General features: G+C 45.4%; 1 protein-coding gene across 4 annotated transcripts in view; it reads left to right on the plus strand.

Annotated features, from left to right (window-relative positions):
• The window catches only part of Pdcd4 (Programmed cell death 4), a 35,712-nt gene that overhangs the window by 954 nt on the left and 11,707 nt on the right, over positions 1 to 23,051 (plus strand). The window contains exons 2-8 of one of the 4 annotated variants that reach the window (XM_089578614.1): positions 244 to 356; positions 597 to 710; positions 4,061 to 4,282; positions 5,656 to 5,753; positions 5,872 to 5,986; positions 14,001 to 14,108; positions 18,973 to 19,083. In XM_089578614.1, the coding sequence (XP_089434740.1) occupies positions 244 to 356; positions 597 to 710; positions 4,061 to 4,282; positions 5,656 to 5,753; positions 5,872 to 5,986; positions 14,001 to 14,108; positions 18,973 to 19,083 (881 nt within the window). The remainder of the gene's footprint in view (positions 1 to 243; positions 357 to 596; positions 711 to 4,060; positions 4,283 to 5,655; positions 5,754 to 5,871; positions 5,987 to 14,000; positions 14,109 to 18,972; positions 19,084 to 23,051) is intronic. The other 3 variants (XM_089578617.1, XM_089578616.1, XM_089578618.1) reach the window with 3 other exon arrangements.

The following is a 23,051-nucleotide window of genomic DNA, read 5'->3' on the forward strand; positions in this document are numbered from 1 at the left end:
GGAAGGTTTCCTGTTCCGACTAGCGAACTCTTTGGCGGTTGCTCGGGCAGTGTGCCCGAGGTTGCTGTGAGGCTGTGTTGCTGGGTGGTTAAATTTTGTTACATTTGAGATCGCGCAGCACCCTGAAAAATTTCTCTATGCGTCTGGGACATTATAGCGAACATGTTTTTTGTGATCACGGGGCTAAAATGAAACGGCACTGTGGGCACATCTCGTGCTCGCTGTGTGCTTTCGATTTCGCAGGTGGTGCAGGCGGAAAGGGAACTTGGGGCAAGCCTGGGAGCGAAATTTCGCTCGAGGACGATGACATTTCAGCAGCCGACGTCCGGGACCCAAACTACGACTCGGATAACCAGGTAACAGCGGCAGGCTCAGTCACTCGCCTCGCACCACGACGGGGTCCGGCGTGCGCGTCATGTTTTGAGTTGAGCTGCGTTACCGTTCACTCGAAGGAACAGAAATTCACTATTACTGGCCTATTAGTGCTTTCCTGTGCCTTCGAAATCACCAGATTGCCCACTGGCGAGAGCACCAGTTTTTAATGACGATTGAATAATGATTGAGCTGCACAATGAACGCGAGTTTGCCTTTTGCAGGAGAACTGCGAGTTTGAGTCCATAACACCAGAACTTACGGAGGATGAGTTTGAAAAAACTGTCTACCCTTTGTTGCTGGAGTACTTTGAACATGGAGACACCAATGAGGTTGTTGTAAGTATTTTTAAATGCGGTTTTTGTCAACCAATGAAGTGTTTTGTCTGGGGCAGAAATCTGTAGAATTGTGCATTAATTTGTTTATTCTGGGCCAGATTTTATTTTTTTTTTGTAGGCTCTGCATTTTTGCACCTTTCAAGAAACATGCACAGGACGTGAGTGTAAAAATGACATGTTGGTGATGTGTGTCATTTTGCACTTGCATCTTGTTCATGTTCCTTGAAAGGTGCAAAAATGCTAAAAGGCAGGTGTTATTTCCACATCCTGCATTTGTGCATAGTGTATCCCTTATCCTTTCTTACTATCGCTCCCACCTTTCTTTCTCTCTCCCTGTCCTTTTATTCCCGGTAGTCGCAGCTCACATGCTTCAGGTTTCGATGGCAGATGCCGCGGCTAGCAACATCTTTTCCTTCAATTTTTTATTTTTATTAATAAACAGTCACTAATAATGACGACTTGTGTACGCTTTTGTGGTGCGTTTATTTCCTTATTTGCAAATGTAGTTGTAGTTGTTTATTGATAGATTTATGCTGAAGCTGCACTCGGGCCATGAAGCATGCTGTGGTGGAGGCTCAGAATTAATATTAACCCCCTGGTGTTAACAATTGTTCTGAAGGCAGCAAATCCAAACATGAGATAGGTATTGAGCTTGGTCTATGTCCATCGCTTGCTTGGCTTGGTCTTGTGTTTGGTTGCTCTACGTTCTGTATGATGCTTCCCCAAGTTGTCAACTAATTGTGCATGTATGACTGAGCACTCGAATATTAATACACAGATGTTTCTCATTTTGCCTACATTTAAAGTAAGGCCCCCTACAGCCAAAACCAAATGTTTCTTCAGTGTATTTGTTGTTGTTTGACCTTTGGCTTGGATATAGTGGTCAAAAGTAATCTGTTCACTGTGTTAGCTCTCTCAGATTGGCTTGTTGTTGGATAATTGCAGGCTTTCAACATTTGTGAAAAGAAGTGACATTTTTTGGTCTCGCAAATGTCTTAAAAAGGGGGGGGGGTACTTGAAAGGAGTGGGGACACCAAATTTTTTGGAGAGTGTATTTGCTCTGTAATGATGCGTGCAAGGTGCGCACAGGTCTTTGAAAGCCCGATTTTCAAGGCCCTTGAAAGTACTTGATTTTTTGTAACCCTTGAAAGTCCTTGAAAACTCTTTGTTCCCAACATGGAAATCACGATTTACAGTAAAAAAAGCTTGCAAAACTCGAGAAAAATATATAGTTTGTTTTCTCGGCATGTGTATTTCTGCTTAACGTTTAAAAAAAAAAAATTCTTGAAAATTTCACAAGTTTGGTGGATGCTCGTTATGGCTGGCCACATTTAGGTGGCGTAATCGCCCGTTCATCACAGACCGTTCGGCTTGTTTTGCATTCAACGTGCATGGGCGTTTGGCTAGACACAAAGAGTTCAGAGAGACAAGCTTTCAGATAGTTTATCAAGTGCTCAACGTTCTCCTCAGCTACAGGGATTACTGGCTTGCTGCAAATTGATATAGAGGACCCGAAAAATCATGCGTCGTTCGTAAAAGCGGACCTTGGTTACACAGTCGAACAGATCGTGAAGAAGAGCAAAGTGAGTGCAAAAGATGTATTTCAGTCCAGGTTGGAATGCAAGCAGTTCCTAGTCGCAGTGACAAAGAAGGTCCATGAGGAGAACCCCTTGAGGTTCCAAGCGGTTAGAGGTCCTTCTTCGCTTGACCTGCGGCAGATCTGCTGCAGGCCTCAAGAAAGATCGACAGACCAGTAGCGAGACACAGTATTTGCAGAGTGCACCGAGCTGTTGCAAGAGCAACAACTGTGACTTTTCGAGAACGCCACCACTTTAGACTCATTTTTTAGTCAGCTTTTGCAGTTCAGTGCTTATGCAGAACTGTGGAAGATTGCAAAATTGTTGCCTGTGTTGACCCATGGTCAGGCAACTGTTGAGAGAGGCTTCAGCGTGAACTGACAGATCTGTATGTAGAGAACTTTAAAGGCCTGTCTTACGTCACGCAACAAATTGTGTGTGATGCAGTGGAAGAAGCAGGCGGTTTTTAACATTGTTATCACTAAAGACTTGAGGAAGGCCATATTCGCTTCAAGGTACCATTATAGTGCTTACCTGGAAGCACAGAAGAAGCTGGAACAAGAACGTGTTAAGCAGTCAAAAAGGCGTTGCGCTAAAGACCAGCTTGAAAGTCTCAACAAAAAAACGAAGATCCTCGAAGCAACTGTTAGTGACCTGACTGCATCAGCAGATCACCATGCTGAAAAGGTGGAACTAGCTAATGACCTTGCTTATATATTCAAATCAAACTTATGAGAAAAGTGGCAAAGTCTAAGGCTATGTCACAAACATGTATGAGATCACATGCTTGCCCTGCCAGTTACACTTCACCCTCTTATGGAGCCCCCTCCAATATTTCACGAGTGGGCTTTCTTGAATATCATAGTTTACGAGAACAAGGCAGCGGAGCTCATGATAGAAGAGTTGTCAAAGCGATAGGACAGGTGTTACGGGTGTGGGCGTTAGGTGTGCAACGCAATATGGACGGATAAAAAAAAAACTGCACTTTCTTGTTGTGATTGTTCGAAGCAGGTGGTTGGACATCTTGTTCTCAACACATGCATTACGTAGGAAAGCCCACTTGTGGAACTTTCGCGCTAAGTCCAAGCCTAACTATACTCCGTTTCACGCATAGCAGGCAACACTGCCAAAGCTAGCGTGTTTGTTCGCGCAGGCTAAGTCCGCGCCAAAAAAAGTAGCTTGCCTTACAACCAATGTTAACAGGTCTTAAGTGTTGTGAATGGCAATCTCCTCGACTTCTGTTTACCTCTTGCTACATTTTCGTCCTCCACCTCGAGACTTCAAGAAGTAAGAATGACTTAGGCAGTCTGATAGGTGGCTGGTAGGGTGAATCGCCCTTACGTCATCCACGCCTAAATAGTAGTTCACACAGTGAAAATTATAGCCAGAGGGTCCAAGTACTGAGCGCCTCTTAGCTTCTACCGAGGCATCGAGAAGGACGAATGATACATGATGGAGTAATATGGTTTCGTGGACGCACCTCCTGCTAGGGCGCACTTAGAGCCTGCAGTATTTGTTAGATAAATAAATACTGTTTTTGCCACGGTCAGATTTATAAAAGTCTCAGCTGCCAGATATTCGGGAATTTTTTAATATCAACATATGTGATTAGTATTCGAATATTCGAACACTCCTAGCATTTTAACTAAAACTAAGTTGGGGCCCTGTTGCTAGTGGGCTCAACTGCACCACGATTGCAGTAGTGTGTTTTTTTCCCCCAGTGTTATCCTTTGTGGCCACCTGTGTCTAATGCTTGCTTCCATTACATTGCAGCTGTCTTTGGAAGAGTACAACTTGCGTCAGATTCGGCCCAACCTTGTGTGCCTGGCCATATCACTGGCTATGGAGCGTAAGCCTTCACATCGGGAGATGACATCTGTGCTGCTGTCGGACATGTACGGTCGCATCCTCTCGGAGCCTGACTTTGAGAAAGGCTTTCAGCTGCTGCTCAAAAGCTTGCCTGACCTGGTGCTTGACACGCCAGATGCCACGACGGTGTGTACTGGGCTGTGTGGCAGTGATATTGGTAGCACTTGGAAATCCCTTGAGAAGATTTGCCTTGTGCACAATTGTGCTGTTTGTACTACATTAAGGGGAGACGCGGGTCTCGAAATGATAAAAAAAAAAATCCAGAAATTTCGATTTTCCAAAAATGGCATATTTGGGGTCAGTACACTCCAATGTTCCTTCCTTTAAGGTTCAAGGTCTAAATTCGATCTCCAACTACTAAAATATTGATATATTTCGCTCCTGTGAAGCCTGGAAATGGCGATATAGGAGTGAAATGTGGCAGGACTTCGTGCCGTCACTTCCCACGTCTGCGTCCCCGATGGCCGCCATCTTGGTTTTGTTTGAAAGCTGGGCCCCTACCCCACTGCCTGGTATTACTCAATACTGTGAAATATTTTTGGAACATATGCATTCCGGTGTTTTTTGAGGCCTCTGCAATGACCTCCGAATGGCTGGCGCGCACACTTCAAATGTGATTTTCTCAGTTTCATGTTTGTTGCTAACATGAGTAGCCTTACAGAAGTTTTTATTGTGCTTTTATGGTTCAATTTCACTGATTGTATACTGTTGAATTCAGGACGAACTAAAGTATGGATCTATGCTGCTTTTGTTTTGCCGAGTCAAACATTTCATATTCTGTGAACCATAATGTCACCTAACTATACTTCATAATTATGTTATCAAACATTTCATATTCTGTGAACCATAATGTCACCTAACTATACTTCATAATTATGTTATGGTGCTTGGACAAAATTTAACTTTTTTATTGATGATGTACTTAACAACAATATAATTAGCATAGCTCCTGATGCCAGGTCTTTGGCTACAGCGAAACCAAAAATAAGTAAAGTGTCTTAACGACCCATAAGTATTTAACTAATTAAGCTTCAGTTATTTTCCTATAATATGTGATGTAATTGAGATATACTGAATCTAATTATATTTTTGAAAACAGGAAGAAACGCATATACAGACGAAGTTTCTGAGAAAGCTGTATAGCTTTCCTTTGTAGCCGTATCGCTGCGCTCGGGTGGATGCCAATGAGTAATTACTCCCTTATTATATACAGACCTAATTTGATTACGATATTTTTAATAGTAAAAATGTTCAAGACCTGCATCTCCCTTTAACTTTTGCCCATGAATTCAGTGGTCTAAGGTTGTGTTCAAAAATTATTCAGGCTTGTACTTTGGCTGCTGCACCATTGTTGTCACTTATTCTGGTTTGGTTCAGTGTTGACATGGGCATTTTCTTGCAGCATACTGTATTTGCCTGGCGGCTGAGGTGTTTTCTCTTCACTTATGGATAAGCAAAGTTGTCTTTGTAAAAACTGCCTGAACTTTTATGTCACGCAGGTTCTTGGAAACTTCCTGGCACGGGCTGTGGCAGATGACTGTGTGCCACCAAAATATGTGCAACTCAACCTGGAGGAAACGGATTGCCCATTGTCCAAGTATGAAACTATAGGGCTGCAGTTTGGTGAACTAGCTTGCTGAAGTGCTGCTACCTCAAGAAAAAAGAAAAAACGTTTGTCGCACTACTGCTTCTTTTTTTTTTTTTTAACTTAACAGGCAGACACTGCAACATGCCAGCACTCTGTTGAGCATGAAACATGGACTGGTTCGTTTGGACAATGTGTGGGGCATGGGAGGAGGCATGCGTCCTGTCAAATACCTTGTAAAAAAGGTGCGTAGACATTGCTAGCTTCTTCAAATAAATTTTGGAGGGAAAGGTACCGTATTTACTTGCGTAATGAGCCCCCCCCCCCCCTACTTTAGTCGTTTAGAATTTATTTAACCTTGCCTAAAAACGTGCCTGCCTTGCAAGGCCAGTGTTCATCATGTTTGTTTTTATCTCGCCGCAATTGGCAGCCACTGTTGGCTATCACAAAATGATCTCATTAAGCCGTGATACAGCAAGCACCTTTTTATGCAAACGATGCTAAACACTTGCGATGCAAATGCAGGTGATGTGGGGACATAACTTGTTGACCATGCGCTTTTGTTGATGACAGGGGGACGGATGCGCTGAGGGGTGATATGAGATTTTGACTCCTATAAAAAAAACTTTTTCTCCGTGTAATGAGCACTCCCTGAAATGGATGTCAATTTTTCTGGGGAAAAAAAAAAATGGGTTCATTACGCTGGTATATACGGTGTATCTTTTGTTAAATATTATCCTTTTATATTCTTGTTTACATGTCAAAGAATGCAAAGATAACAAGATGGCCAAGTTGCTGCTTTTCTTTGCTAGCATTGAGCTTCTTTACTGCCTCACATAGCAGTGGACATAATGTCAGCATCTTTTTGCACATTAGACGGCCAAACAAGGTTCATATTCACGCTTGCATTTTTTATAATTTAAAATATATCCCTTGAGCAACCAAGAACTGTCAGTTTAGTCAATGAAATAATGATGGCCCTGTCATTTCAGCCTTTTTATCTAGTTCTTGGTTACTGTTCTGTGACACAGTGCTTGTCTGGTTGGGTAACAGACTACGTTATGAGTTTCTCTGTAGATTTTGTTATTTTCTGATCAATTTTTCTCCAGCTGTCATTATGCAAACAGCGATGTTAGTGAACTACACTTATGGCATAAAGATATTTGTGTGAAAGCTCTATTTCGATGGGTAAACCCCTGAGCAAGATCTTGCAGTGTTCGTATGCCCATGGTGTTTATGGGTTTGTGCCCAGTGAAATAAATAAAATATCTGCAACTGGGATTCGAACCCACGGTGGCGCGAACAGATCTGCTTCGCTGGCCACTGCACGAGAGCACTAGGTTATCACCGCAGCTGAACATGCCTCGTGTTAAACTGCAACACACACTTGCGCTCTGCATTGCATATCTTCTTCTACTAATACTACCATCAAACTAATGTTTACGCTTTGAGCTATGTGGCGGTGGTGACAGAGCAGTGTGCGCTGCATGAGTTGGCGTGACAACATTGTGGCAGAAACACGGCACTAGAGCAATGCACGTTGGTGTTAACAACTGTGCTGCAGAAACGTGGCAGTGGAGCATAGGCCACCATTCAATTGGCATTGACGATGAAAAAGTTGAAGGCGCACCTAACTGGCTCCCTGGACACCTCAGTCACACTTTCAGGTGTGTGGTGGTGGTATCCAACAGCAAAAAACTGTGCTGTCGCACAGTATTTCGTGCTTAGCCATGCTAAACCACCAGCCATTTTATTTTAAGCAAGCCAGCAGTGGCCAAAACCAAGGAAAGCATAAGGGAAGGTTTCTGTATACAGTCGAACCCGGATATATCGAACCCGCATATTTCGAATTATTGGCTATATCGAACACACAGATTACCCCCTTGAAAATACTATGTAAAAGTATAGGACAGTTGCGTTGTATATCGAATTCCATTTTCGCCGGACATTGGATATATCGAACGCCGCGCCGCGCCGCGCCCCTGGAAGGCGCGCTTTCCCCAAAGACATTCCTGTCCGGTCCTCAGCCGCCTCAGCGGAGAACATTTCCGCAGTCAGCAGGCGCAGGGCCGTTTTTTTTTTTTTTTGTTCCCCGTTTTTGCGCCCCACCGGCGCGAGCTTTCCCGCTCCTCCTCTCCTCCTGTACCGCCGGCGTGTGCTCCGTCAAGGTCATTGGAGATCAGCGAAGAGAGAGCGCCGCATGGAGACGCGCGGCGACCACGCTTCTTGGGGAAAGAGAGAGAGAGAAAACGGTCTGGGGGAAAAGAGAGAGCTCAGAAAAAAAAAAAAAAAACACGAAGCCCAGAGCGCCGATTTCTCCCTGCTCTTTCTTTTCCCTCTGTCGTTCCTTCGCAGCCGGGTTGACTGCCGCTCGCATAGGCTTCGCTCTCATCGCTCCATCTGCGCCTCGCGTGTTTTTTTTTTTTTTGTGTGCCTGTGTTTCAACGCGCGACGTGAAGCAGGCCCCAGTAGCCAACTGTTTTGGCAAGGCAGGCCTTGAAGTGGCCGGAGATGAATGTCCGGAAGATTTAGATGACGATGAGTGCTTGGACGACGCGTTTCGCGACTTGTCCAATTTTCTGGGCGCCGTTCCGTCCGAAGTGACTGTTGAGGACTTTAACGCTGACAGCGAAGTTCAAGACGCCGACTCCAGCGACGACGAGGGCAACTGTGTTGTCGAAGAAACGCGTCCGTGCGCAGCCACTGAACTGGCGTCAGCGTTAGCCTGATTCGGCGCTGTTGCGGCGAAATGGAAGGCACTGTGCTCTCGCACCTGGACAGTCTCGAGAAGATCGAGGCCAGTGTTTTGATCGTTTCCCAGGGGAAAAAGCAGCCCAAAATTAGTGATTTTTTTTCCCGCGAAATAAAGCGCTTTCACATTGCGCGCCCATACTATGCTATCCGCGGCTGTTCCAAACGATAAGCCACAATTTGTTATGATCGGGAGTGCAGTTTTAGCCTATATCTGTATATCGAATTTTCGCTATATCGAACTATTTTCCGATCCCCTTCGAATTCGATATATCCGGGTTCGACTGTATACATTTTTTAAAATTTTTATCGTCTCGGCAAATTTGTAGTGTGATCATCTGATGGCTGAAAGATAACTGATCAGAGAGTAGAAGCGTAGAGTGCAAAAGTGCATGGTGCTGCCACGTGATTACAGTAGAAGCTCAATAATATGGCTTTCAGGGGACCGTGTAAAACCGTCATATTATCGAAAATCTCTTACAAGTGATGCATTTGTGCAGTAAAGGCGTCCGCTGCTCTGGCTTTCAAAAATTAGTTCTTTTCCTTGTGTGTTAAAATATCGCCAGCTTTCATTCTGCAAGAATTAGTTCCGAGACCGCACGCAGCCAGGCTTTTTGGCATCAAAGAGGTTCCTTTAGATGAGGCATGCGTGTGCATGTGCTCCTGGCCCTGTGCGTTAAAGGGACCCTGAAATGGTTTCTTCAATCATATTTTATTGCAGCAACTCTGTAGAGGTAGTCTCTGCGAGTATTCTAGTCTGATTCAGAAAGCTGCGCGTGGAACCAATAATTTACAAACAATTTTTCAAACTTGCCGCTCACAGCCGATTAGGGCGACACCTCACCGCGCGTTTTTACCTGCCCCTACCACTTGACGTAAACTGGGCAGCCTTGGCCATGGACTGGGCGACCCTTCTCATTGGCTCTGCCACTTGACGTCACGCGCAATTTTTGCAATATTTCATTTGAAACTGAGCACTGATGCTCCTTGAAATACTATTTTATTGATTGCTTATTATTTTTTAAAACATACGTATACAGAGGTAAGAATCCAGCGCATTTCTTGAAATTAATGTGGTATTTCCGGTAAAGAAGAAAACCGTCTGCTCACAAAAGCATGTGTTCTCGTCAAATCTTGGCGCCTGCCTTTGCGAGTTTCCTAGCTGCGCCGACGAGTCGCTGCTATAGTGTACTAGAATTATATATATCGCTGCTGTCGTCGCCCTGTGGGTCTCGGTATGGCGTGTACTGAAAGGCTCGAAGCCCATCTCAGCGGTGGCTGCACGCAGCCGCGCTTCCAGCTCCGGATCCATGCTGTTCGAGCAGCAATCAGGAGACTGATGTGCGAAAACTTGGACGGCGCGCCGCACCGATCGTCATCAGAAAGACTGCCAGCTATACTCGAGCAGCGACAAAGCATGCCTGCTTATGTTGGGAGCTTTCGGCAACGGCACCGCTCGCGGGCTCTCCGAGCGACGAGCTCTGCTGCTGCCTGGCTGTCGTGGTCGTCGCTAGGCCTATAGATCGGTTCGCGTCGAAGCCGCAGCGGCCGGCGCTTCGGAAGTCGCCTGAGCTATAATAAAAGGCTTACTCTACACATCGCTTTACAGTCAACAGCATCATCTCACAATAAAGTAATAGTATAGTCACTTTCCGCGACGCCTTCAGCCGCGAAGCGAGCGGGCGCCAGGCGAGCCGGACCCCAACGTCAGGCCAGCGGCAGCTGCAAGGCAGTTGTGGCCAGAAATTTGCTCGTATCACAGTTGTTACCTTTACCAGCAGCTCAGTATTGGTCAGCGATCCTCAAAAATGACACATTTTTCACATTTCTTGGCCTAGGGTTTATTATTTAACTCAAGAACACTCTTTAGCTCATTTTTTATGACGCCGGCAGACCTGATCCAGGCCGGTCGGCCGGCCGGCATGCTCGGCGTACTTGACGTTCGCACAAGGAAATACTAAACAGCCATTCTACCAGAGATGATGCTTCCTAGATTCGAGCAACGACAACATGTCTGTTCAAAAGTGGATCTTTCGGCAACGACGCCAACTGCGGCAACGCCGGGCGACGAACTGCGCGCTGGTCCCAGGCTGCCCTAGTCGTCGCTAGGCCTAATGGTTTCGTATCGCTGACGGCGCTTCGGAAGTCGCTTGCGCTATATCAAAAGGCCTACTCTTCACATCGCTTTACTGCGAACTCATCCCATAATAGAATATATATTCGATTTCCACGACGCCTTCAGCAACGGAGCTAGCAGGCGGCAGGCGAAGCGCCGCAGCAGCGCCAAAGCGGCTATGGGATGAAATTTGCTAGTATCGCATTCATCACTTTTACGATCAGCTCGGTATTGGCCAACGACCGTCAGAAGTGATGCATTTTTGACATGCATCTATCCCAGGGCTTGCTATAAACGTGAACAAACAATACTAGCGCGTTTTTCACTCGCCGGCGGCCGGCATCAAGGCTGGCCGGCCCGGCGTGGCTCGGCCCCGAGCGCCCTGAGGAGCGCGCTGTATACGTCATCACGACGCTGCCGCTCTCCGTGCTCGCTTTGGCTCCCGCTTCCCGTCGTTGCGTCTGCCGCGCGCGGCTCGTCGTTGACATCTAGCAAGTTGCACGCAGGCGACGAGCTGCGATCGGACGTTGCGACGCCGTTCGCAACAGCGCACCGCAGTGAATCGCACTCACTTTCGCACATGTGTCTACGACCACCGGAAGTAAACAAGCAGAGCGCCTTTGCTTGACGTATGCATGGGCGGAGCATCGGCCCGTCTTTTCTTTTTTTTTTTCGGAGCGAGCCCCGCGTGTATGAGTTGAGGGTGGTATGTGGGGGAGAGGAGGAACACCATTTTTAATCCGCGATATCTTCGGTGTTGATGGAGTTCGCTTAACAATTTTTGCGGTGCGGCGACAAGTGATGGAATACCGATCTCTCGTGGGCTTTTGCTAACCTTGGCAAAGAGCTTTTCAGGGTCCCTTTAAGTAGACGTCACAAGCACCCGGAAAATGATAATTTAAACGACGTGCCAGAAATACGTCTGCTGAGACTCTTCGAAGACATTTTGCGTTGCGGCATGACAAGGGCAGCTTGTCTTTCTGTTCAGACTTTCTCTAGAACCGCTGTCACTCCGCGGCAGTAGGCAGGTAAAGGAAAAAGGAAAACACGATGTTCGCCTGCGGCGCGAATGCTCTGCCGGCACACCTTCTGCAGCAATGTGCGGCCTGCGGGGCGACAGCGCACCGCTCGCTCATTGTTGCTAGGCCTAACGTGTTCCGCACTGAAGCCGCAGCAGAAAACGCTTTCGAACTAGCCATCGGTGATCATAGAAGTGTCTAATCTTGTTACCGTCTCTACAATAAGTTCAAGCTGGCATGGAGATACAGTTGATTTCGCTAACACCTTCATCAGCGAAGCTTGTGAAAAAACTGGCCAGGCAAGCCACCTTGCACCGATGGCCACGGGTCGCACGCGTGTAGTCAGAATTTGAGCTGTCGGCAGAACTGTCATTGCAGGCTGTCATACGCTTGATTGCATCGTTGCATGCACGTCTACATCTTGATTCCGATCTGGAACAACTTGGTTGAAGTCGCGTGCTCCACCAGCATCTCTCATACCGGCCGGTTTCCGCCGGCCATCGTACAAAGCGCAGCGTACATATTTTTCCATAATATAATCGAGGCTTTTAATGCATTATCCCTGTGGCAGATTCACCAGGCCCACGCCTATCTCTCGTAAAATGGAGGTCTTCGCATAAATGGGGCTGTTCATAATCGGTGTTCAACTGTACTCTTGCATTTTTAAGCTTTGCTCAGATGCATTACTGGCTCTAAAGTTGTTGGCCAGTGGTAGCTGTATTTATAATGACATGCCCCAACAAAATTCATGTTTGCTTTTGTTGTGTTGCACATTGTCAAGTGCACTGTTGATAGCACTTTTCTAAAGCTTAAGGCAGGAGTAACGAGTGTAACACCCCTGTTACATGGCCAACTCTGCCAAACCTTGGAAGGAGAATCGCCTGAAATGCTGAAATGTGGTGTCGCCATGTCACTGCCTGTAATGAGCTTCTCTGAGGATCCACCAGGGGTCCGTTCGGCTCTGTTTGTTCAGTACAAACACATAAAAGAATAACGTTCGAAACTACTGAAATGTTTTTGATATTTCTTTTTTCTCACAAAATGCAATTATCTCGTAAAAAAAAAGAAATTCTACAAAAGGAGCATGTTCTGAGCACAGCGTTTTTGTTTCTCTGCCGGCAATGTTGTGCAATGCCTGTACAATGGATTGTGATTCTGCGAATTCTGCGCTCTGATGCTTCGCTAGTGGAGGCGTCATCATCAGTCATCATTGCACTACTTGTTATGGAGAAATGCTACGTGGCTACATGAGCAAGTATGCATGTGACAGATCAAAGGAAACAGTGATGGTGTAATTAAAGCCGTCAGGCGCCTAGTTTGAGAGTGTAGTGCAGTAAGTGGAGTTAAATTAAACTAATCGAGCTGGAATACTTACATTGTATAAGATAAAAGCTCGTAATTACTAGTAAAGATAAAATTTTTTAAGAAAAGCATTATTTACATGGAACTAAAGCACATTAGAAACAAGAGTACTCCCTTCACCCTTTGAGGGAGATGATCGGTCTCTCTTCGCTAGGAACTTTTTTAAGCTTCCTCCGCCTAAGGACTACCATGTTACACTGCTGCATCTCCCTTGAGGTAAAGACTACTACCTTGGTTGTAAAGAGTTTAGCCTTGTCCATGTGACCAGCATATAAGAAAACAATGGGATGCTTTGCGTTGGAGAGTAGCAAGCGCTTGCTACCAAATAGAATCCCATTGCTGGGAGATGTCTTCTCTGCCTAAACCATTTCAGGCTGGTTAATTATATTTTAGAAGAATGATCTTCCATTGTTTACTTGCCGTTTTTTTTTCTGCAAAGTTCTTCTGGCATCAGTGCTCACAGCCTGTCGGAAGCCACTTTTGTAACTGCACACATTAGGAAACTGTGGCAGCTTCTCAATGCTCCATCATTTTCTGTAGGCTAGGGTCTTTTTCTTAGTGTTGGTGTTGCAGGCTTGGAATCTGCATGCAGTTTGTGTGGCCTATTGAGAAAAAAACGTACGTATTGTGAAGCTGGGCAACCATAGATACTTTCTGGTCAGTTCCCATTTTAATGACATGCTAGTGTTCCGAACATTTAAAAAAAAAAGTGAGGCAAAGGAAACATGAATAGCTGATCACAGCGGGAAAATGCGTATTGCAGGGTGAAAATTGGACCCCTAGGAACAGTTTCGTTGTTGCTAGTGGCGTGATTTTTCATAGCAGCAATTGGTCTGTGGTTAGTGACCCTAATCTTTTCCTTAAATTTTTGCACAACTCTCACCACACTATTTGCAGTACACTGGTGATGTGAAGGGCCCCTTGTGTGTATTCCGTTGTATAGTGTGGCACCTTTTCATGTTGTCTGCATGTTCTTCAGTTGGCATTATTAGGCTGGCAACCATTTTTCAGATTCAAATGTTGCTCAAGGAGTATTTGTGCTCTGGGGATGTCAATGAGGCCATCCGCTGCTTGCGGGACTTAGAAGTGCCGCACTTCCACCACGAGCTGGTCTATGAGGTGAGTTAAATTCCCCGTCAACTGCTACTGAGCATGGATTGGAGGCTAGCTGCTGGGCACTGGGCAGTAAGAGCATTATGTGGTAAACATAAATTATGCACCAATGCTTGACTTTCTATCTCTGCCTGTTTGTTTACTTTGCTTGGGTGCTCTTAGTTACTGCGCATTGCCCCAGTTGATGCATACACCACCCATGCGGGATGGCATTGTGGCACACACAGCTCAAAGCAGAAAATTGCATAATGGTGCTGTTGCAAGGCCTGCAGTCGAAGGCAAATGGAAATCAAAGGATATGAAATGATGCATCAGCCTGCATTTCATGCTTGCATGCAGCTGGCTGACTAGTGGCCAACAGTTGTGTAGTGTGATGCGCACTTGGGTGGGTGGTTATCAGAAGCTTGCTCTTGCGTACTGTCTACTGCTCGTCATGGAAAGTGACTGGCAGCATAAGCGAGCTGGATTGGCGAATGGCACACAGTTAGAATTCTGGCAGCAAAACCGATTTGCACACAAATTAAAGATTTTTTTTTTGTTACTCGTCGAGCTCAATGCATCCTGCCAGGAAATGGCGCCGACACGAGTTGTGTACTACCCGTGATAAAACTACGTTAGACCCTGCAAATGGGTAGACTTAAGTGTATGGGTTGACCCCCCAATTTCAGGTGGCAGTTTTAATGTTTACTTATGCGCAGCAATGTGCAGCAACAGGCGGGTTGTTTAGAGCAATGCGCACATTTTGATTTTTCGATGTGCAGAAATTGTTCTAGCAAAAAATTAGTTATATTAATGGTAAGGCATCGTTTCTGTTTATGTTATGTGTGAACTATGTGCTTGAGGCTTAAGTCTGTAGTAGCAAGCTTATAGGGTGTTCAAAATTAAGCTTAACAGATTTAAGCTTTACAGATTTTTTAAAATTAGTCACTGAGTGGTGAATGAATACCACCTCTGCACATAAGTTGTGTGGTCGAGGAGACGCAGCGAGATGATAATTGTCACCGTCAGGCACCTAATTAACTAGAATATATTAATGTACTTTTTAGCCTGTGCGAATAGCATAGGTCTTTATATAAGAAACATAGAGGTGGTCAAATTTCTTGACTACTTCATTTGGCAGAATTCTTCCAGAGCACGCATGTTCTGAGATATTTGCCCCAAAGATCTCACTGATTTCGCATGATTACACATGCAGGGCAGTGGTAATTCATGCTGCGAAACTCCACTCTAGTGTGACGCAGCTGATGTGTCAGGCTTTTCTACCTTTTCGATAGCTGATAGTGAAAGTGAAACACTTATCACCTCCACTGGTCGCTCTATGCTGTTGGCAGACAAAACGTCGCATCATGCCACTAGAATTTTTCGCCGATCCTCACCACCTTGCATGCACAATTACGCGGATCGAGCTGAAAACTTGAATGCGAATACCTCAGAACACATTTGTGCGAGGAAAATTCTACAAAATGTAATTGTGCAGGAATATGACTGCCTCTTAGTTTCCAGTACCAACATGCCCACTTATTGGAGTCGCCAAAAAGTTCATAAATCAGTTTTAGTTAATTAGGTGCCTAACAGTGAGCGGCAAGCTGGGCTAGTTACAAGATGCCTGGCAGTAATAATTACTATCTCACTTTGTGTCCCCGAGGCCACATAACTTATGTGCAGAGGGATTTCACGCACTGCTCAGAGCCTAATTTTTAAAAAATCTGCAGTGATGGCTCAGTGGTTTTGGTGCTCGGCTGCTGACCCGAAAGACGCGGGTTCAATCCTGGTTGCAGCGGGATCGAACTCACAATAAAACATTCCACACCGTCCAAGCTCTTAGTGAGAGTCAATTTTTGGGTCAATTAAAGCACTGGTGCACAGAGGCAGTGCAAGGAAGTGATCATTTTTGGGAAGCACGGATGCCTAGCTGCTCTTCGCTGGAAGCTCTATATGTGTGCAGATTTGATGAAGTAGACGCTTGAGTTTTTTCACCTGGTAACTTTTTACTTGGCTTCTAATCGGTGATTGGTGGCTGTGGTGTGTAAAATAGCTGGTGCCTCTGACAAGCACACTCCAACTCGGGTTGAGATCATGTCTCATAGATTCCAAAAGTTCTGTTCAGCACAGTAAACTCTTTTTACAGCCCACCATACAAAGACTGGTACAGTTGAGAACCCATGAGTGTTCCCCTCTTCTGGACCACAGGGTCGCCACTTGAAGGGGAAAGCCTTATAGTAACCTCCAAGTGCGTGAAAACCGAATTGATGTTGTGCACCAGCGTCGGACTTTCTTCGCCTTTTCTTTTGGAAATGCGCTTTTCACGGTCTTCGCACTATAAGTGAAAGCAGTGTGCCGGGCATGTGAGTTCCTGGTGCCCACATGTCTGCTGTAACAAAGTTTTGCGCCTGCCAATGTTCATTCTAACTGAGATTCGGCGCTATAGCCCATATATACGAGGTGTGTTAGAAAAGTAATGAGACTGGCAACACTGTGCGGGAACCGACAGCGCTGCTGTCGCCCTCTTCATACGGCAGTTAGGCTGAATCATGCCCTTGACTCAGTACCATTTTCAACTTGCTGCAGTTGCTACATGATTGTTGAGAGCGTCTGAAGAGAAGTTGCGTCTGTCATGTGCGCTATGAATATGGACCGGCAAAAGTATGAGCAACGCTGCGCCATTAAATTTTGTGTGAAACTTAGCGAAACCGCTACTGCGACCTATGAAAAGTTAAAAAGGCTTATGGAGAACATTCACTATCCAGGACACAAGTGTTCAGATGTCAAAAGTGCTATTTAGCGGGCCGAGAAGAAGTGGATGACGAAGCTCGTGCGGCACGACCATCAACCTCAGGAACGGATGACAATGTGAAAAGGTGAAGTCTCTTGTAAAGACAGATCGTCGGCTCACGGTGAGAATGAAGAGTCAGGAGTTTAATTTGAACATTTTTACCGTCTATCAAATCTTAACACAGGATTTGGGTATGCGGAAAGTGTGCACGAAGATGGTTCCCAAGAACCTCGCCACTGAGCAGAAGAACAACAGAAAAGATGTGCGTCTCGATCTTTTGGAGTGCCTAGAGAGGGAGCCAGAATTCTTCATCGCGTTATAACAGGTGAAGAATAGTGGATTTTTTAATATGATCCCGAGACAAAATGCCAAAGTCTGGAGTGGCACACCACAGACTCTCCCGGTCAAAGGAAAGTGAGAATGAGCAAATCGAAAATTAAATCGATGCTCATTTGTTTTTTTATGACATTCGGGGGATCGTCCACAAGGAATTTGTTCCTCCAGGACAAACTCTCAATCAAACTTTTTATCGTGAAGTGCTTGAAAGACTCAAGAAACGGGTTGCACGTGTGCGACCAGGCGTTGCACGGACATGGATGCTTCACCACGACAATGCACCCTGTCACACGGCAATGCCCATTATTTTTTGGCAACAAACAGTATCCCTGTGGTTCCTCAGCCCACCTATTCACCGGATCTCAGTCCCTGTGACTTTTTTTTATTTCCACGGCTCAAAACCCATTTGAAAGGAGGTCACTTTGGTACGCTGGATAATATCCAGAAGAGTGTAACAGACGAGCTGAAATGTATTCCAGCAGAAGCCTTCCAGAACTGCTACGAAGATTTTAAACAATGTCTCCGTCGCTGTGTAAATGCAGAAGGGTGCTATTTTGAAGGGGATAACCTTGGTGTGTAAAAAGAATAAAATTCATGGTTACAAAAAAATTAGTCTCATTACTTTTCTAACACACCTCGTACGTTGTGATGATTGCTTTGCATTCATTTGAACTAAGCAAGTGTTGGTTATAAGTGGGCTTAAGGGGGGACACTGGTCTTGAAAAAAAAATTTTTATTAATGAAGTCACAGTTACGAAATCTTCAGGGAATATGTATTTTTGTGTGCTGATTCTAAATAATGTCATTTAATTTCATGTAAAACAATTCCTTGAGCACTTATGCACTTTTTATGCTAGTATTTTGCAGAGAGTTTTGAAGAAGATTTGCTTTGGGAAACTCGCTGAAATGTATGTCATTGGGTTCTCTTGACACCAAGGAGTACAATAAGGGTCAAATTATCATCCTGCCCATCATAGAACTTAAGTTATAGAGTTTTGAAGTTGTCGCTTCAGAAATGAGATGGAAAGTCTGTATTCCTGCATCTGAAGTGGCAACTTCAGTACCCTATTACTAAAGTTCTATGAGAGCCAGGATGATAATTTTACCCTTATTGTATTCCTTGGTGTCAAGAGAACCCAATGGCATACATTTCAGCGAGTTTCCTGCAGCAAATTTTCTTAAACTCTCCACAAAATACTTGCATAAAAAGTGCATAAGTGCTCAAGGAATTGTTTTACATGAAATTAAATGACATATCTAGAATCAGTGCACAAAAATACATGTGCCCTGAAAATTTCATAACTATGACTAAATTAATAAAATTTTCTTTTCAAGACCAGTGTCCCCCCTTAATTATAGTGTTATTCTATGATTCGCTGAATGGCTACAGATATTTGGCAGATATAATACTGAAGATGAATTTTATACATCATCAGATGAACTTCTTGCGCAATTTGTAAATTAATAGACATTGTTAAAGCTTTTTTTTCCTAACTCTAAATTGAAAGGTTCATAATATGCGTGTCTGATTTCACATTCTGCATGTTGTGGTATTTTTTAGTGTTTATGCACTTTCTTTTTGCTGGAAAGTGCAAAATGCTGTTGAAGGTTGCTCAAAATTATTCTTTAGAAATTGCTGTGCTCATTGTTTCAACTTGTTTTAGAACTTATTAGCGAAAAAAATTTCTCTTTCCGCTGTCTGTAGCTTTATTAAAGTAAGGTTTTGGTAGTAAGGGATTAAGAGCATTCCTGTTCTTCCAGGCTGTGGTCATGGTGATAGAAGACATGGGTGATATGGCCATGGAGCTTATGTGTAAGCTGCTTAGAACACTTGACGAGAGCGTGATTGTTACTCCAGAACAGATGAAGCGGGTAAGTGGAAATGGCAGTTTGCACGCTATAAAAGAAGGCTTCTAGACAAGCTTGTTTTTTTGACAGCACAGCTTTGCAGTTTCATGTCGCTGAATCAGACATCTTGCTGGCTGGCTTTTTTTTTTTTTTTCATTCATCCAAGAGCATTGCATTCATTAGTAATTTGATATGTTTTTGTAAGAGTTGTCCTTAATCATAGCTCACCACACTACTACCTGGCCCCAATCTGGATGCAGCCATAACAATGATGAGATAATAAAGATTGGGTCACAGTTGCTGACCAGTTGTTCCGGTGCTAAGAACTCTTACTTGTTCACACAGTTTCATGGAACCATCCACAACACCTATAGTTAACAGCGGGTTTTGTTTTTGTTTTTAAGGCTGGTTGATTTTCTGGAATTATGTGTTTCTTATCCCCTTTCTAAGTCCAGAAAATTAGACTGTGACTATGTCAGAATGTTCATTAGACAGCCAGAGGATGTGCATACATTTGTGGTATTTCATGCTTGATCTTTTCGTTGCCTGTTTCATTATCTATTTACTCTGAGAAACCACCATCTCAGTTGAGCTTGGTTTCAATTCTGAAGTCCTTTCTTACAGGCCATTATGGGGATTTCTTAATTAAAAAAAAGGTAATTTAATTAGTATGCAGTCATTTCCAAAGGTCCATTGCACACCCTAAAGCTAAGGAAATCATTATGTAGATCATGAATGAATAACAAAGCTGAAAAAAAAAAAAACAAGGCAGCAATAATTAGTCTACATTTGACCTAATTCCTAGTCTGTCAGTTTTAATGAAAAAAAGAAAAGCTTTAGGATGTAGCTGAGGTTTTGCTGGAAATAATGATACCAAGTTCACTAAAATCCGTTCATGTAAGCATTATCAAAACTTCCGTAAGCAAAGGAATTTTAGAAAAAAAAAAAAGCTCAGAAACTTGCATTTGAAGCTTGAACATATGTTTAAAGATGAACGGTCGGTAACTTTATTGTGATATTTCCCAGTAATGATGACATGCCCTTCCCATTTTCGAAACTGTCTTTGCATTTTGAATATATGTCAACTAAAATTGAAGATATCACAAACTACCTGAGACCAAGATAGTGCAGGTCATTAGCAATTCAGCAAAATTTGTGGACTTCAGATCTAGCCAAGTCGATGGCAACACTTTATTAGTACAGTGTCACCTGGTGTTAGGGACGAGGTAGCAGCATCCCACCGCTGCCACCAATTTGTTACGGACGAGGTAGCATGGTCATGTGCCGGAGAGTGAATGAGGGACGTCTGAGACGAGGCTGCTGGAAAAGACAATTAGAGGACTTTATACAGGAATATTTAGAAGTGAGCTGCAGGAACGCTGCATCACGACAGCTCAACAGGAGACCATGATGACAAAAAGCTCTTCGGCCGTGCCGCCGCCGGCTTTTTAAGAGTTCTCTTCCCTAGGGTCCCTAGATGGGGGCCGGGTTTCACTGGCACCAATCACAGACACAGACGCACTCACTCACTCCCGAGAGATCACGCCGTCGTCACGCGCTGAGGTAGCAGCATCCCACCGCTGCCACCAGTTTGTTACGGACGAGGTAGCATGGTCATGTGCCGGAGAGTGAATGAGGGACGTCTGAGACGAGGCTGCTGGAAAAGACAATTAGAGGACTTTATACAGGAATATTTAGAAGTGAGCTGCAGGAACGCTGCATCACGACAGCTCAACAGGAGACCATGATGACAAAAAGCTCTTCGGCCGTGCCGCCGCCGGCTTTTTAAGAGTTCTCTTCCCTAGGGTCCCTAGATGGGGGCCGGGTTTCACTGGCACCAATCACAGACACAGACGCACTCACTCACTCCCGAGAGATCACGCCGTCGTCACGCGCTGGGAGAGGGGAACGATGCCATCCACGTAGCGCAGATGCCGGAATGTCTATGAGCGGCGTTCGCGCGCATTTCGAACGCGCGTTCACACTCGGTGTACGGGAAACGCTCGCTCAACCGGGCAGACGGACGCGGCTTCCGTGGCAATCCAGGCGCTCACCCAACGCGCGTCTCGGGGTTTGTCGGCGTTTCGCTGCTGCCATGTCGTTGTCTTCCCCACGACGAAGGCGAGACGTAACAGACTGCCCCGCCGGGGGAAGGAGATCCCGATGGACAGGGGACAGCATCCGCTGTCCGGAGGGATGTCGCTTGAGGCTGGTCTCAACCGGAGTCAGTTGTCTCTCGGCGGTTCTGGAGCTCAGCGCACCCCGAAGTCTTCCTTCGCATGTGCAGGTTCCCAAAGGGCACTGCAAAGTGACTCGTGCTCCGCTAGCGTTAGAACCACGCCGAAAACCCAACCGCTCAGTCCGCAAGCACGACACAATCCCCACTTAGCAATGCCAGGCTCTTTCCCTCTTACAAACCCAATCAATCCCTGGGAGTAGTTCCGCAGCACTGAGAAAATGCCCACAAATCGGCACATTACACCACAAAGCGCATCTCAATTTTAAAACAAACAAAACCAATCGGTTCAAAATCCTACATCAGGAAGAAAAAGACCAGCAAACCGCAACTATGATGCTGACTCTTGCGCTAGGGACCTCAATTTAAGCTATCGGCATTACCTTTGAGACTCCCCTTTTTGTGATGTATTCCGATTAGTAATGACCACAACATTATTTCATTCTGCATAGCAGCATACTGCCGTCACCTTGCATATCCCCGCAAAGATTCGCTCAACATCGGAGCCAAAGTCACCTTAATTTCCCAAATTCCAAAAAAAATCCAAGCGACTCTAGGCGCTTATGCTAGTGGCCTAAATGGCCCGTCTGGCTAGCACTTTGCGTTTTAACGGACGCTGCTACACATGGGCACCACTAGTGCATTTTTCGAAACATCTTTGTCAAAAGAAACGCTTTCAATACAAACAACGCGTCGGAAACCTATTCCTGCTCCAAACTTTTTTTTTTCTGCAAAACTTTTTGTCTGCAGGAATGGTTTAAAAAAAGAAAAAGCAAACAGCAGAGACATCCTCGGAATCCGCTGCTAACGAGCCGCGCCGCGGCTCAAAGGGGTCGCCTATTCTTCAACCGCGCCCTGCGCGGACGCACACCAACAGTGGCTTTAGCAGCCGACAATTCACAAAATTCGAAGGGCTTAACTGCGCTTCGACACCTGCGAGCCTCAGACGCCACGCCACACTGATTTGTTCCGCACCCCGGCCGCGTGTCTCCAACACCTGAGTAGCGTCTGAACATTTGAATGCGAGGGGTTGACGGACGCGCATGAAAGAAACGCCTACGAGAACTCCTTTCTCGATTCAACAGTGTCCTTTGACTGGAACGCGTTCTGCGGCGTTCTTTCATGCGGTAGCTGGGCGTCCTCTGCGACCCGCTGTGAGGTTCCACCGTCCTGCAAGAACTACCGCGGGGTCGCCGCGATGGGTCAGGTGGCTTTCGTTTTTTCTGAACGCGCCCACTCAGTCTGGCCCTTTTTCGGCGCCTGTCGCGTCTAGAGTACTCGGTTGACTCGCGGTCAATCTCTTTAAAGCAAAACGACGTCTCCAAATTTGGGCTGCTATTGTTCGCCGGCCGCATCGAAGAAATGTCTCCCTTGATTCCCTCATTGCGCCGGCCGGTGAGCTCACTATTCTCTTCCTGAGAGAAAACGCCAGCCTCACTTTTCAAAATAGCCTCGGCCTCAGAGTTAGAGATGGCCGCTTCTTTATTAGCACTGACAGTGCTCTCGAACAAAGCAGGTCGCTCGGCTTTGTTTTCGATGGGATTCCTGCAACTCACAGTTTGCTTTTGGTTCCCATTACTCTCTGCTGAGAGCAACAACTTGCCCTCCTGAGGCTTGCTGTTCGATCCTACTACCCTAACGCTCTTGCCCGGAACTTGAACTATGAGACGCTGTTCGGCTAACGTAGCGTTATTGTCCTGGGTACTACCTTCCCGATCGCAGCAATCAGCCTCCTTCCTGGAAAGTGCATGCTTCT

The sequence above is a fragment of the Amblyomma mixtum genome, chromosome 3 (genome assembly GCF_055824585.1).
Source record: "Amblyomma mixtum isolate Tamu chromosome 3, ASM5582458v1, whole genome shotgun sequence".
Taxonomy (NCBI): Eukaryota; Metazoa; Arthropoda; class Arachnida; order Ixodida; family Ixodidae; genus Amblyomma; species Amblyomma mixtum.